The sequence below is a fragment of the Chlamydotis macqueenii genome, chromosome 1 (assembly GCF_036417535.1).
Source record: "Chlamydotis macqueenii isolate bChlMac1 chromosome 1, bChlMac1.mat, whole genome shotgun sequence".
Taxonomy (NCBI): Eukaryota; Metazoa; Chordata; class Aves; order Otidiformes; family Otididae; genus Chlamydotis; species Chlamydotis macqueenii.
The window spans coordinates 183,168,974-183,181,690 of record NC_141556.1 but is presented as its reverse complement, the minus strand read 5'-3'; the positions used below and the strand labels follow the sequence as shown (position 1 = coordinate 183,181,690).

Sequence of the window (12,717 nt, the reverse complement as noted above, 5' to 3'; positions counted from 1 at the left end):
GACAGCTACTGTAATTATGAAAAATTTCCTGTATATGCATACATCCAATCTGTTATATTGCTCTATTCTGAAATGACTGGCATTTGAACTTAAAATGCTCATGCAAAATGTAATTTATACTTTTTTTTTTTAAAGGTGGAAAGGAATCAGAAGCTCAAGCAAGGCAAAAACAGCAAATGATGCTCATGCAATCTAAATACCAGCAAAAGGTCAGGAAGAATAAATTTATTTGTTTATTTTAAGAACTCAAAAAAAAGGTTTTCATGAAGTGTTTCATATGGCTATAAACTGAACTCACAGCTGCTTGACAAAAGAAAGTCGTGAAACCCGAAGGAAGCAGCAGGAAACCAGAAACAAATGTTCAGAAAATGAGAAATCTGGCTATAAATATGTAGCAAACCATATCACAGATCATATCTAAAATGATAACCAGTTCAGCTGTAAAGCCACTTATATGCCTCACCGTATCTTGTGGCATGGCTGCCTACACTTCAACTAATTGATCAATGTACCACCTCATCCAGTTCTTATGTATAAATGTTGTTCCTATTACAAAAGGTATAAATGCTTGTAAGTTATCAGTCAGTTGTGTGATTCCTCGCATAGATGCCCATTTATCAGTCCTAGATTTCTCAGCATTCATAAAGCCAATATTGGAGTAGCTGGTGCACAGCCTGCTTTTATTCAGTGCCTCATTTTAAGAAAAAAAAATCTGGAAACTTTCTTCAAACACACTTTAGATTTGAAAGATGTGCAATACAGGAGTTGTGAAGTTACCTTGTGTGTTCTATGTATGTATACATATGTAAAATATTTTTCTATGTTTATGTCATACAGCACAAGAGAGAAGAATATGTAAAAGCAAAAAAGGCAGCTGAAGAAGATGAAATCTTGAAAAAGAGAGCAATTCAGAGAGAAAAGGTAAACACAGTTACTGTGGAATTGGAGCTGTATAACGAAGTTCATGTCTGGATGCTTGATTTTGCTGAACTACGTGCAACGGGCTAATTAAATCAAATGGTAGTCCCGGAGTGCATCAAGAGGTTAGGAAATCCAGTCCTTCTTTCCTTTATAGCTGGCTGAAGGATGCCTGACCTGGTGTTCTTTGGGGCTTGAGCTTTTCTTTGGCTCTTCAGAAACTCCAGCCTTTCAGTTCCATCCATCTTGAACAGTTAGCAGAGAGGGAGAACACTAGGGTCAGGATTAATGTTCTGTGTACAGGTTATATAGTTCAGTTTGGCATGAGCTTTCTCTGTAAGATCAGATTGTGGCATATGGCACAAAGACCTTATAGAAATCCATAATTGCCTCCTGTGCATATGAAGAATACAAGAAAAATCCAGCCTGTCATGGTGGAAAAGGCATCCAGATAGTGAAAAGGTCAGTGTAGTCTATCTATTGTGCTGAGTACACCCTGAAATTCAGATCCCCCTCTGGGGAGGCACACCAAGATGCATTGCTAATATGTAAGATCACTTTTTCCTTTTAGTATTGGCCATATATTGACACCAACGACAGCTTACTTCAGAATCTTCAGTTTTATTTTGTGTTTGTTTTTTCTAGTAATTCTCAAAAAACATCTCCTCATCCTGTGTGCTGCATAAACCTTTGTAAAATTCGTTCATGTCTTCTTGATGGAAACCAAGTAGCACTCAGTTGAGAATGTAATGTGGAATTTAAATGAAAAAAAAGAAAAGAAGGGGAGTATGATACTAATGTGCACAACAGTAATGAGAGAAAGGGAGATTTCAAGTTTGCAAATTTTGTCTGCACGACAGTAAAAACCATCTTCTGTGCAGAAGCTGAATGCTGAGAGTTAATTAAAAAATCATCACTACTGGATGGTGTACAAGAACATGCATAAACAAAAATAGCCTTAATTGCCTCTAGGTGAGGATTAGTCTGTTCCCAATCTTGCAGTGGTTAGCATTAGTCTTTAGGAATAAGCCCATACACAGTAGCTCACAGGGGTAATAAATATTATCATGTGAAAATGTCATTAGCAGTTACCAGCTCATGTATAGCTCCAGAAGTAGTGATGATAGCAATGGTAGAAAGGGGATTAATTATATTTTATTCACCTATTAAACATATGTTGTTTGCCCATGGGCACTGGACAAGAAAAATGTTGCAAGACCGCTCTAATTTATAGTTGCACCTAGAAAAATATATTGATGTATCAGTTTTGCTTTCATGCTCTTTAATTTCCTTACCTTCGCTCCCACAGATTATAAAATCTTTATAGATATTGTAGATAGTAAAACTGTAACAATCAGTTCCTTCTAAAGGAGAATGCAACATCATGGCAAACATATTTGCCAAACAGACTGTTTAATTTGAGTAAACAAACATGTACCCAACAAAGCAAACAAACAAAACAGAGGATCATGAAAGGGAACTCTTAATTTGAATTTGTTTATCTGGGTTTCCTTCCACAATAGTGACTGAGCTGATGAAGATTTCTGCTTGGAAGGGGTTTATGTATTAAAAATTCAACTCTGTTTAAGCAAAGCAGGGTGACAGGAAAGGGACCGTAGGCCCAACATGGGGCCCTGGTTACTGCAGGAGAGGAACTTTTTTGTTCTTTGAAGTGCTAGATTTTTCGGCAACTGCACCTGCAGCGTATCATCTGAGAGCATATCTTTCTGCAAATTCACAAGCCACCTTTTCTTGCTGGCCAGTCTTTCCTTTGCTCAAGGCTGTTATTCATTCAATGAAGACCAAGTTGTCTGACAGTCTGAAAGGAGATAATGGTCAGCCAGCTTTATCAGCAGGGGCCCTGAAACTTTCACAGCTGGAGACCTACTTTGCCAACAAACATGAATGGTGAAGCCCTACAGACTAATGTGTAATAACTAGAACAGGTGCTGGTACTCAGCTCAGTTCTTCCTTGATTACAAGGATGATGTACTGTAAGCCAGTACTGCTTATGAACATAGGATCTGTTTATGTTACCGCTTTAATGCTTATTTTGCAGATAACAGCAGTATCCACTCTTCCATTACCTTTGTGACCAAGAGAAAACTGGGTGCCTGCCAAAGCCGTACCCAAATGTGGAAGGCTCTGCCTGCCTTACCATCTGTACGAGTCCACCTGCCTGTCTCTGTCATTCTTTAATTAACCATGAGGTTAGGTGCTGGAATATCAATGCTCTTGACATCTACCTTGTCTCTCTCTGGCTCCCAGATAGAAGCAAGGTGGTTCCTTCCCCCTCATTCTGTGTTCCACAGGAGACCAGTTTGCAAGAACTGGTACTTGGGTCTCCGTGAGTAGCAGTGAATGGGATTTGGGATCATGTGCGCTCCATGTCAGGCAGCTTGTCCTTTTTGAGTTGTTCATGGGATAACCCTGGGCTGCATGACTTTGGATATTCTTCTAAGCTGGTGATCTCTGAGTGCTCACTGAAATAATTTTGGAGAGACTTTGTAACATCAGCAGGGGAGTCCCTATTTCTGTATTTGTCCCTAGTGCTGAGATGCATGTCTAATTTGCAGAAAGTGTGGGAGTACATGGGAAGGGGCATTATTATTATTTATTAATTAGTAGCAGGCATCTGCTCTTTGGTATCTTTGGTGCAGCCTTTTGTTGATTTTGCCCAGACTGAACCATTACTTCCTTTGAGTCTCTTGAATGAAAGGACTGTCAAAGTTCCCAAGAAAATAAACAAATGGCTGATAGTTGACTTCTTGTTTTTTAAGCCTTCAGCATTTGTGCTGTACACAAAGTAGCATACTCCAGTGCACTAAATATTTGTTTCCTGCCATTCAATCTTTGTTCCTGTTATCCTGCCTTTAACCTTTCCTTCTGTATTCTAAATCTTGACTGAATACTAAAAGATTCAAAAGATTTGAAATCAAAAGACTCAGTGTAGTTCTACTGTGTGCAACTTTCTTTCTTTTACTCTTACATTACATAGTAAAAGTCTTGCTATCTTTAGCAACTGTCCTATTTAGAATAAGCTGTAATTTCATTTTATTCTTTATCAAATCATGTGCTCTTTAATTTGACTGTGTTAATCAGCATGAATGGCCTTTTTTTTTCTGGAATTTGTTAAAACCAGGCACTTTACAGACCTTCTGCTAATACTTTTCAACATGTTTACCTTCAATATCACAGCTGTTCCACTCTTGGCTTTGTTTTCGAAGACTGTGCCAAATGTGGAGTGCTTTGGCAATGTCTGTTGATAGATTGTCGTTAGTTAGAGAATGTCCCAGTCCCATTGCCTGTAATTTGTATGCGTCCTAAGCAGGAGTCCCAAGGTAAACTTCCAGAGTAGAAAGCAGTCATACCAGCCACAAGTAAATAATTTCAATATGCTGAAGTTTTCTTCAGGCACCGTTCTGGTGGTAGAATAGCTGTAGGATATCTCCTTCTTTTTTAGCTACTGGGAGACAGGGATAATATTGAAGGATTGTATTTATCAAAGTTAATATCACCATGTTGTTCTAGCTAGAAGCTAGACCACTGCAACTCCAGTGAGCTATGGATTTGAACTTTCAGGAGCCTTGCAATATGATGGCGGATCCAGTGTTAAATGCTTTTTCAGAGGTGAAGGCATCAGCTTTCAGTGTTGAACAGTGGTGGGGAAAAGTCTGAGAGCTATTACTGTGCCTTAAGGGTATCAACATTACCTTTGATAATAATAGATGCCACCAGATTTCCTTTCTTCCTCTTTCCTTTCTTTCCCTGTAAATTCTTAAGTTGCACAGATGGATGAGAATATTTTGCCTAAAAAATCATCTGTCTCTGGATGGAGTGGTTAGGAGCAAACAGGATATCCCTTGAACACTATCAAAATTTGCCTGTACTGTGGGGTGATATTCCCTACTTTTGTTGGATTATTTTTTTAAATTGCATCAGTTCTTCATACATTCTACCACTGTCTCAGCATCTCAAATGACACCTCATTCAAAGATTCATCTTTCTCCTCCTGTTTATTTTCCCATTGCCTTATTCCAAATAACAACCTCTAAGTTATTTGCCTTCCAACAGTTTGTATCATTGTTACACAACATAGTGGCTCTTTTCCTATCTGCAGACATCTGACAGGATTTTTTTTTTCTTAATCCAATTCATGCCGAAGAGGAATTTGCACTTGTTTTGCAAATCTCTTCCAAACAGTCGTTCTTTATCCAATTAAAAAATACCCACCCTGAAATCACGGAAGGCAAAGTAATTGAGTAACTGCTAGTAGAATTGTGATTTTTCTGAAATGTTATTAATTGCAGGACAGAAAGAAAATTATGGAGGTGGGGGTTACAGCCCTGGTCTTAAAACCACTTTCCCACTTACACACACACAACTTCCATTCTACCTGGCCTCGCACAATACCTCCACCCAGCTACAGTGTCCTCTCCCTGATTTGGGGCTCCGACCAAATGGGCCATTTCCACCTACAGCTCCTTTCTGTGAACCTGGAGTAGGAGCTCCTGTTGGAGCATCCACCCACCAACTGCAGTGCAGGAGCTTGTGGTCAAAATATAGAAGGGCTGAAATCCTGGTTTGGCACTTCTGATTTGTGTTTTTAGTACACTGAACCGCCTTTTGACTGTTTTTCCCACTAGACCCACCTACAGCCTGTGTATCAAAAAAAGAAAAATTTGGCTGGCCTCCTTTTGATTGGAAGTTAGCTTGAGCTACATATTACTGCTGCAGCAAGTTCTCTGTTTCTGCTTTATTTTAACATTTTATTCTACTTGAATTTAGAGAGTGGGGCAGCTTAGACAACCCTTCCACTAGAAATCATGTGCAATTTTGTGTTAAAGGACTTAATCACTTGTGTGGTGTCCAGATTTCCACAGGAGTTTTATGTGTCAAGGCTTTGGTTGACTCTTGCACTGGGCATGGTATCTGAGACAGATTAACACTGGTTAAATACAAATGTTTCCCACCTTCATCTGTCTTAGTGTGTGTTCAGCTGGCCAGTACCTGACACTCCTGCAGGCCACAGGTCTATGTGCAGAGCTATGCATACTCATATCACTGTGCTTTCAGCACTACAAGACTATCATCTGCTTTGGGGTGGTGGTTCATATTGTCTACCTTCTTACTAGAACCAATGTGGCATCAGTTATACTGAGTGATGGCCCCAGCAGTGCTGTGGTGTGAGAACTGTGAAGGTTCATGAGATTCTTTGTGAGGACAGATGGGTCTGCCAGGAGCACAGTGGGGTTTTCTCTTTCAGACTAGTCTCATGATAAGTCTAGGACCTGTTTGGTCATGTCTGAAGACTTTTACATTTCAGATTGGTCATTTCTGTACCCAACTGCTACTGTAGTTGCATTGAAAAACAGAATATTGAAATACTTGAACTGAAATAATTGATATTTGTTTCCAGCTTACTGGAAATCTCAAGTATGTTTTCCTGGTTTTAACACTGTAGGCAGAGACACTTGAAGTTAAAAAAAGGCAACAAGAAATGCAAAGAAGAGAGATGTTCCTTGAAGATCAATATTAGTAAGTAAAATTTGAAACTTGTTACCTAAAATTCCTTATCTGCTTGTCCTTCTGTTTTGGGGGATTTGTTAGTTGATTTGTTTGTTTTTGTCTGATTTGGGGCTCTGGAAGGGTTTGGCTTCTGTTGCTGTTTTTTCGCTTTTTGACTTGAAACTTTTGACTTCAGGGCAAGAGGCAATGGGCACAAAATGAAACACAGGAGGTTCCTCCTGAACATTAGGAAACAGTTTTTTACTCTGAGGGTGACTGAGCATGGGCACAGGTTGCTCAGGGAGTTTGTGATATCTCCATCCTTGGAGATAATCAAAAGTTCTGGGCAACTGGCTGTAGGTGGCCCTGCTTGAGCAGGGCTTTGGACAAGGTGACCTTTAGAGGTGCCTTCCAACCTCAACCACTCTGTGATGCTGTGAAGTATTCCAAGCCTCCTCCATACCTTATTCTGTGAGCAATTTGGTTCAGTAGATTTCTCGTAGCTTCTCAAAACATACACATTGAAATGAAAACTGTGAAGTATAGAACGACCTTGTGCTTTCTTTCTCTAACTGAATTAATATGTGATCATTCAATCCAAGACTAATTATCAAAACAGAATCTAAATTACATCTCCACCCATTTATTTTAGTGACTAGTAAAGAAATCTAACCCACGTGGAAATAATTAGGACTTCCTATATTTAGCATAGTCCTGCAGCTTAAATATAGAGATCTGCTGTGAAGATCTTTTTCCCAAGAATACCTCCTTAATGTCAGATTTAGATATGGCTTAACTCCTGACATAATTAATTCAATTGGCAGTGAAGTTCCTGCCTTGCCAATTCACTCTACCCTATTTATTTATTTTTAACTGATCCAAACCAATTCTATCACATAATTAACACACAATGCTATTTAGTCACCTTTAGCTTTTTTTTTATCTTTGACTCCTGAAATTACTCACCTGTGTTCTCAGTGTGATTGATTGCTCTTTCTTCCTCTATGACCTTTAAAGGAGTCACTTTTGTCCCATGCTAGTAGCTCCAGTTCCTTCATCATTTGCCCAGACTCTGTTGTCTAATGTATAGCTATTTTAGTGCTTTCTTACTGATCTCAGCCTTCCTTGTCTTTTTCCTTTTATTTCTTCTCATTTGGCTTTAGGTACAGCTCTTTCCTTAAATATATTGCCAACGTTTGTCTCTAGATATTGATATTTCAGCTGCTGTTTGTCCTCTGTTTGTCCCAATGTGGATTTCCTACACACACCCTGATTCCTCAGAATTTCTGCACAGCTTTAGATCTCTGCTTGTTTCTGACAGACCAGACTCCTTTGTGCTCTTTGAGCCTAACTCGAGAACAACCTCATCAGATGTTTTCAGTGCAGCATTCTCAGTTATGTGACTTGCTTTTTCCTGAGGGGATTGTCAAGATTCTTATTTTCACATTTAATCTGATTTTTTTTTTTGTCTTAAGGCTTATTCAGTTATGAACAGAGACATATCTCTTCCTTTCCCTCACCTTCCCTGTCTGTACCTTTTTTTGCTTAGGGTGAAATGAATTCTGCTGAACAGCGCCTTTTCCATTAAAAGTAAGCTTGATTCTGTCAAAAGCAGGCCCAAACCCTTTGAAACACCTTCACATGGGCAGGCGGTTGGTCCCCAGGTGGTGCAGGAGCTCAGGCTAGCTGGGCGCTGGGAAGGAGACTAACTCGCGGACTCCCTTTCTACTGATTTAGAACCTTGTGAGCGTTCAGCTGGTGGTGTCTTAGGAAACCAAACCGACTGATGCAACAGAATGTAAAGATGAACTGTCAAGCTCAGTTGCTCAAGATTGCGTTCAACTGTCAGAAGATTATTTGTACGTACTATGTATTGCACATTCACCAGGAAGGCCCTGTAGATACTGCACCTGGGGGAAGTGAGCTGAAAATCTACCTGTAGTGAATGCAGTTTCGGTTAACAGAAAACTTCCCATGCTGTACAGAGTGACACTAGTGCGTGCTCTGGTCCAAAGGAATCCTCTGGTGGGCAGAGGAAGAGGAGTCTTGGGCAGTAATGGATTTACCAGCGGATGTTGTTGAGGCTGTATTGCTAAGACAGATTGGCATTAGGGAGCACAACATCCAGTATTGATGGAAAGATAACTATGCAATATCTCAGGTCTTGTAAAGTAACTCTTCTGATGTACTACCAGTTATTAGAGACATGTTTGCAGAAAAGTGCCTGCTGTTTAAAGCTGTACTTTTGCATACTATGCAAAAATTAGTGACTCATTACTTCCATCATCTAAAAGCCTATGTCTAGAGGTGAAGAGAACAAATATGAGGTTGTTCCCTTTTCCTCGCTGTCTCTGCTAGAGTATTTTGGTCTCCTCCTCTGCTTGCTGGGAGAGGGGGGAAGGATAGTCATGCACTGCATATAAAGCAATGACCTCTGCAAAGTCATGGCCTGTGGAGCCATTTGAAAGGATAAGCTGCCTTGTTAGTGTGTCCCCTGTAAGCATCTGTAGCTGCCACATCACAATTTTCCTGAGGAGATCAATGCCTACCAGCAGTCTCATTAGCTGGGAAACCTTTTAAAATTGATCACCACCTCTGGCTGTATCCGCCTCCACAGGGTACAGCCCAATCAGTACCTCTCTTGTTTGAAGTGCCGCTTCTGTTTGATATGGAAAGGCACTTAAGATTCTCATGTCATTAACACACTCTGACGATAAAGTATGATGCTGCTCAGAAGTTCGTTGTTCCAATTAAATTCCTGTCACTATTAAAAACAGGAACTTCTCACTGAAATCTCCTTTCAAAGGGTGTAACGTGAAGTAAGCAAATGCCAAAAGAAACAATTGTTTGCAACCTTGTCCACCATCCGCAGAATCCAGTTATTTCCCATCTCTTGAAAGCCTTGTTAGCTTCTTTGTGTACAACTGGCCCTTGAAAGTCAACTGTATCTTTTATCACAGTTGCTTGACTCTGTAATTGTTTCTTGTGAGAATGAGGTCTAGATACGCATGCAGAGCGCTGCAGGAAATTCTGTAAGTCTTTCTCCTTTGGGATCACCAGCTTCTCTGACCCAGGTGGACTGACGCTTTATTAGGTGAATAAAATGGGCAAAACCCGCAAGGTATCTCCTAAACCAGCTGTGTATAAAAAGCCTGAACAGCTTTGAGCACAGCCTGAGCACACTTTGGGCTGGGGGAGTTGCTGCATGGGAGGATTGCTACGGTTTGTATTAACAGAAAAGAAACACTTGAGGGATTTATTGACAATAGCGTTACTGTGGTTCTGCCTCTGCCTATACCAGATCTAGAAAATAAGGAGTATATGTGCACTTTTCTACCAGAAACTACTTACACATGAAATGGAGTCTTTCCTTCTGCTCTATGGTGTCTTGGATGCATTTTACATTGATGGCCTGTGGTAGGCACTGTATTTCTGTCAGAGTGCATTAAAAGATAATCAATGCTTGCGTAGTCCATAGTTTGCAATTGCTAAACCCTGTGAGGAGAGGACTGAGTGTCCATCTTTCCAAATGGGAATGAAGAAGAGGTTAGATGGCTGTCTCTCTTTAGTCAGGACACAAAAAAAATATCATTTAAACTGTAATGAGGGATGACCTCTTAATGTCTTGCTTTTCTCTGTGGCTTGCTGCGCAGGCTGTATGAATCTCTGCCTGAACTGTAGCGTGTCTCACCATAAGGTTTTAGCCCAGCTCTCTCAGAAGGTGCTTTTATTTAATTTGGGTTTGACTTCCCAGAAACTGTAGTGCTGGATGTGGTCCACTGCGTTTCTGATAGCTATATACCTATTTATGTAATGAGAAAAGCAGGCTAGTACACAGGGCTTCTTTTTAATAGTACATGATGGCTGTTGTATCACTTCATCTTTCCCTTTGTTACATATTCATGTGTCTGTTTTTGTGAAGGTTGTACTCCTGTAAAAATTCCTGGCACTGCTGCGCTCTAGTACATGTGTGCACTCAGTATATTCTGCTCAGAATTTGGAACAGGGAACAGAATTTGCTGGAGTGCCTCTAAGTGCATATTCCAAACACAACGCAGGAGGTTCACCAAACCAAGCTGATACACACTTGCCTGCCAAAGCAGTTTTCTCAAAAGTCATAAAATAAAAGAAAATAAAACCTGAATCAAACCAGAATTTTTATTTATTTATCTATTTTTACAGGATAAATACTAGTGTCCTTGCCAGTTTTCAGTCCCCTATGATGTGTGGTTCAAACAGCAGGCGGGTAACAAATTTTCCCCACAGAAGTGCAAATGTAAACCTGACTAGACTTTTAATATAGGTTGCTGGAGAGCATGAAAGGGGGCTCGCACAAAAAGGGTTTGCAGCCTTGAGAATCTTTTGTTTGCTTCTTTTCACCACAATGGTCTTCGTTTTGTTCATTTGCTCCTGATTATTTTAAACATTGTCAATTATTTAGCTAACAGGCAGAAAACTAGGCTTTTATAGACATCCAAAGGGACTCTCTTGAGTGTAATAATGAAGGCAGTTTATTGAACGCCTGTGAGGTTGCTTTCTAATTGTATGCATTAATCTGCCCATGCAAGCTGGCTGAAAATATAGAAGCAGATTGCACATGCAGATGGAGCACACAGAATGGAAGATCTATGCAACAGACTTATACAAAACTGCATTTTCCTTAAAACTGGATTTATGCATATTACTTCACATAATAAATGAAACTGGATGTCTAAAATAACTTCCAAGAATATTGGATGAGTTGGTGGGAGGGAAAGAATAGCCTAGCTGTATTATTTCATCCAGTCAGGAAAAAAAAAAAAAAAAAAAAAGGAAGGGGGTTGACAGGAAAGATTAGTTTTGGGTGTGGGTGGGAAGTGATGAAAAGAATTCTTCTGAGAAAGTTGCATCTTTTTTTTTTTTTTTAAACCTATTTCTATACTTCCTTGAAGCCTTATACCTGAAATGAACTAGTACCACATTTTCTGTTCTTATCCCCAAGAACAAGAACACATGCTCAGGAACTTGCAGACAAGAGTGCCTACCAGCCAAAGATAGCAGTTTTGATCACTATCATTAGATTTGTCCCAGTCGTCCTTAGTACGCTTGTGCATTACTCCCAGTGATGTCTGTGAATACTGCATTAAGCTTGGTATGTGGCTACTGGAAGGAGTTGAGCTGGAAGGCAAGTGAACTAAATACCCAGGGGATGGCCTTTCTTTCCAGGAAAGGGCACTGGGGAAGAGCCATCAACATCATATAGCGATTTAATGGGTGAACTTTTTCACATCGTAATCTTTCACCTTATGCCTTCCCAGCCCCCACAAAATGCACATTATTTCACACTGACAATTTTGTATGTGGCTGACTTTTGTTGTTTCTTCTTACCCCAAAGTGGGCTCTGTCCTGCAGGTGTGATTAAAGTTGAGATAAAGAACCAAAATCCGTATAGAGGTGAGAGCATGTTTGTTGCTGACAGATGAAGGTGTTTTTACTACCGTCCCCCTTGTCATGGCCCAGCTATAGGAAACATGGCAGTTGCTTGTACCCTTCTGAATTTACCTAAACCTTGTGAACTTCTTGTTGCTGAGATAAATCTCTACAAAGAGGAGTGGATGTGAGAGGAGGCATGTATAGTTGTACACCAGAAAAAGCCATTCGTGTCCTTGCTCAGGCTACTTGCAACTTTCTTAATGGTTTAATTTTTAAATACATGCCTTTTGGTGGGATTATTTTCACAAATGATGTTATCAGCCCCCAGTGTCATTCACACTTTAGAAAATGGTTTTCATTTGTGAAAATCCCAACTATACCTCAATTTGGAGTCTCTTGCTCTGTCTCCCAACACAGAATCTATGGGAAACTTGCATAAATGGGCAGCAATCTCATTGAACTTTGCATCGATTTCTGGAATTTCTTCTGTTTTAACATTCGATTTTGTTAGGCCATGTGACAGAGGAGCAGCAATGGCCTTAGTACCAGCCAGTCTGGCTTGTGGGCCATAGCAAGTGCCTGACCAGGATCCGTATGGCAATGTGCAAGGCAGAGCCTTCGCTGAGGAAGGAATAAGGGCGTTAGTAAGAACACACTTGCTATGATCTAGTTGAAGGTGTCCCTGCTCCTTGCAAGGAGGTTGGACTAGATGACTTTTAAAGGTCCCTTCCAACCCTAACTATTCTGTGATTCTATGATTTTTTTGTGGGTAGGCTTTGGAAGTGTTAAGCAACTGATCTTAATTTCTGCAAAAGTTGAAGAAGTTGTTACTCTTAGCCAATTAAATATGTTGAAGTGAGGAGAAGTGTAGATATGCTT

The 12,717-nt window shown here is 40.1% G+C and overlaps 1 protein-coding gene across 1 annotated transcript in view; it reads left to right on the top strand.

Annotated features, from left to right (window-relative positions):
• EPSTI1 (epithelial stromal interaction 1) overlaps positions 1–12,717 on the top strand; it is a 42,463-nt gene that overhangs the window by 16,258 nt on the left and 13,488 nt on the right. Inside the window, exons 4-6 of the mRNA XM_010129301.2 lie at positions 136–209; positions 838–921; positions 6,383–6,456. Coding sequence (XP_010127603.2) covers positions 136–209; positions 838–921; positions 6,383–6,456 — 232 coding nt within the window. The remainder of the gene's footprint in view (positions 1–135; positions 210–837; positions 922–6,382; positions 6,457–12,717) is intronic.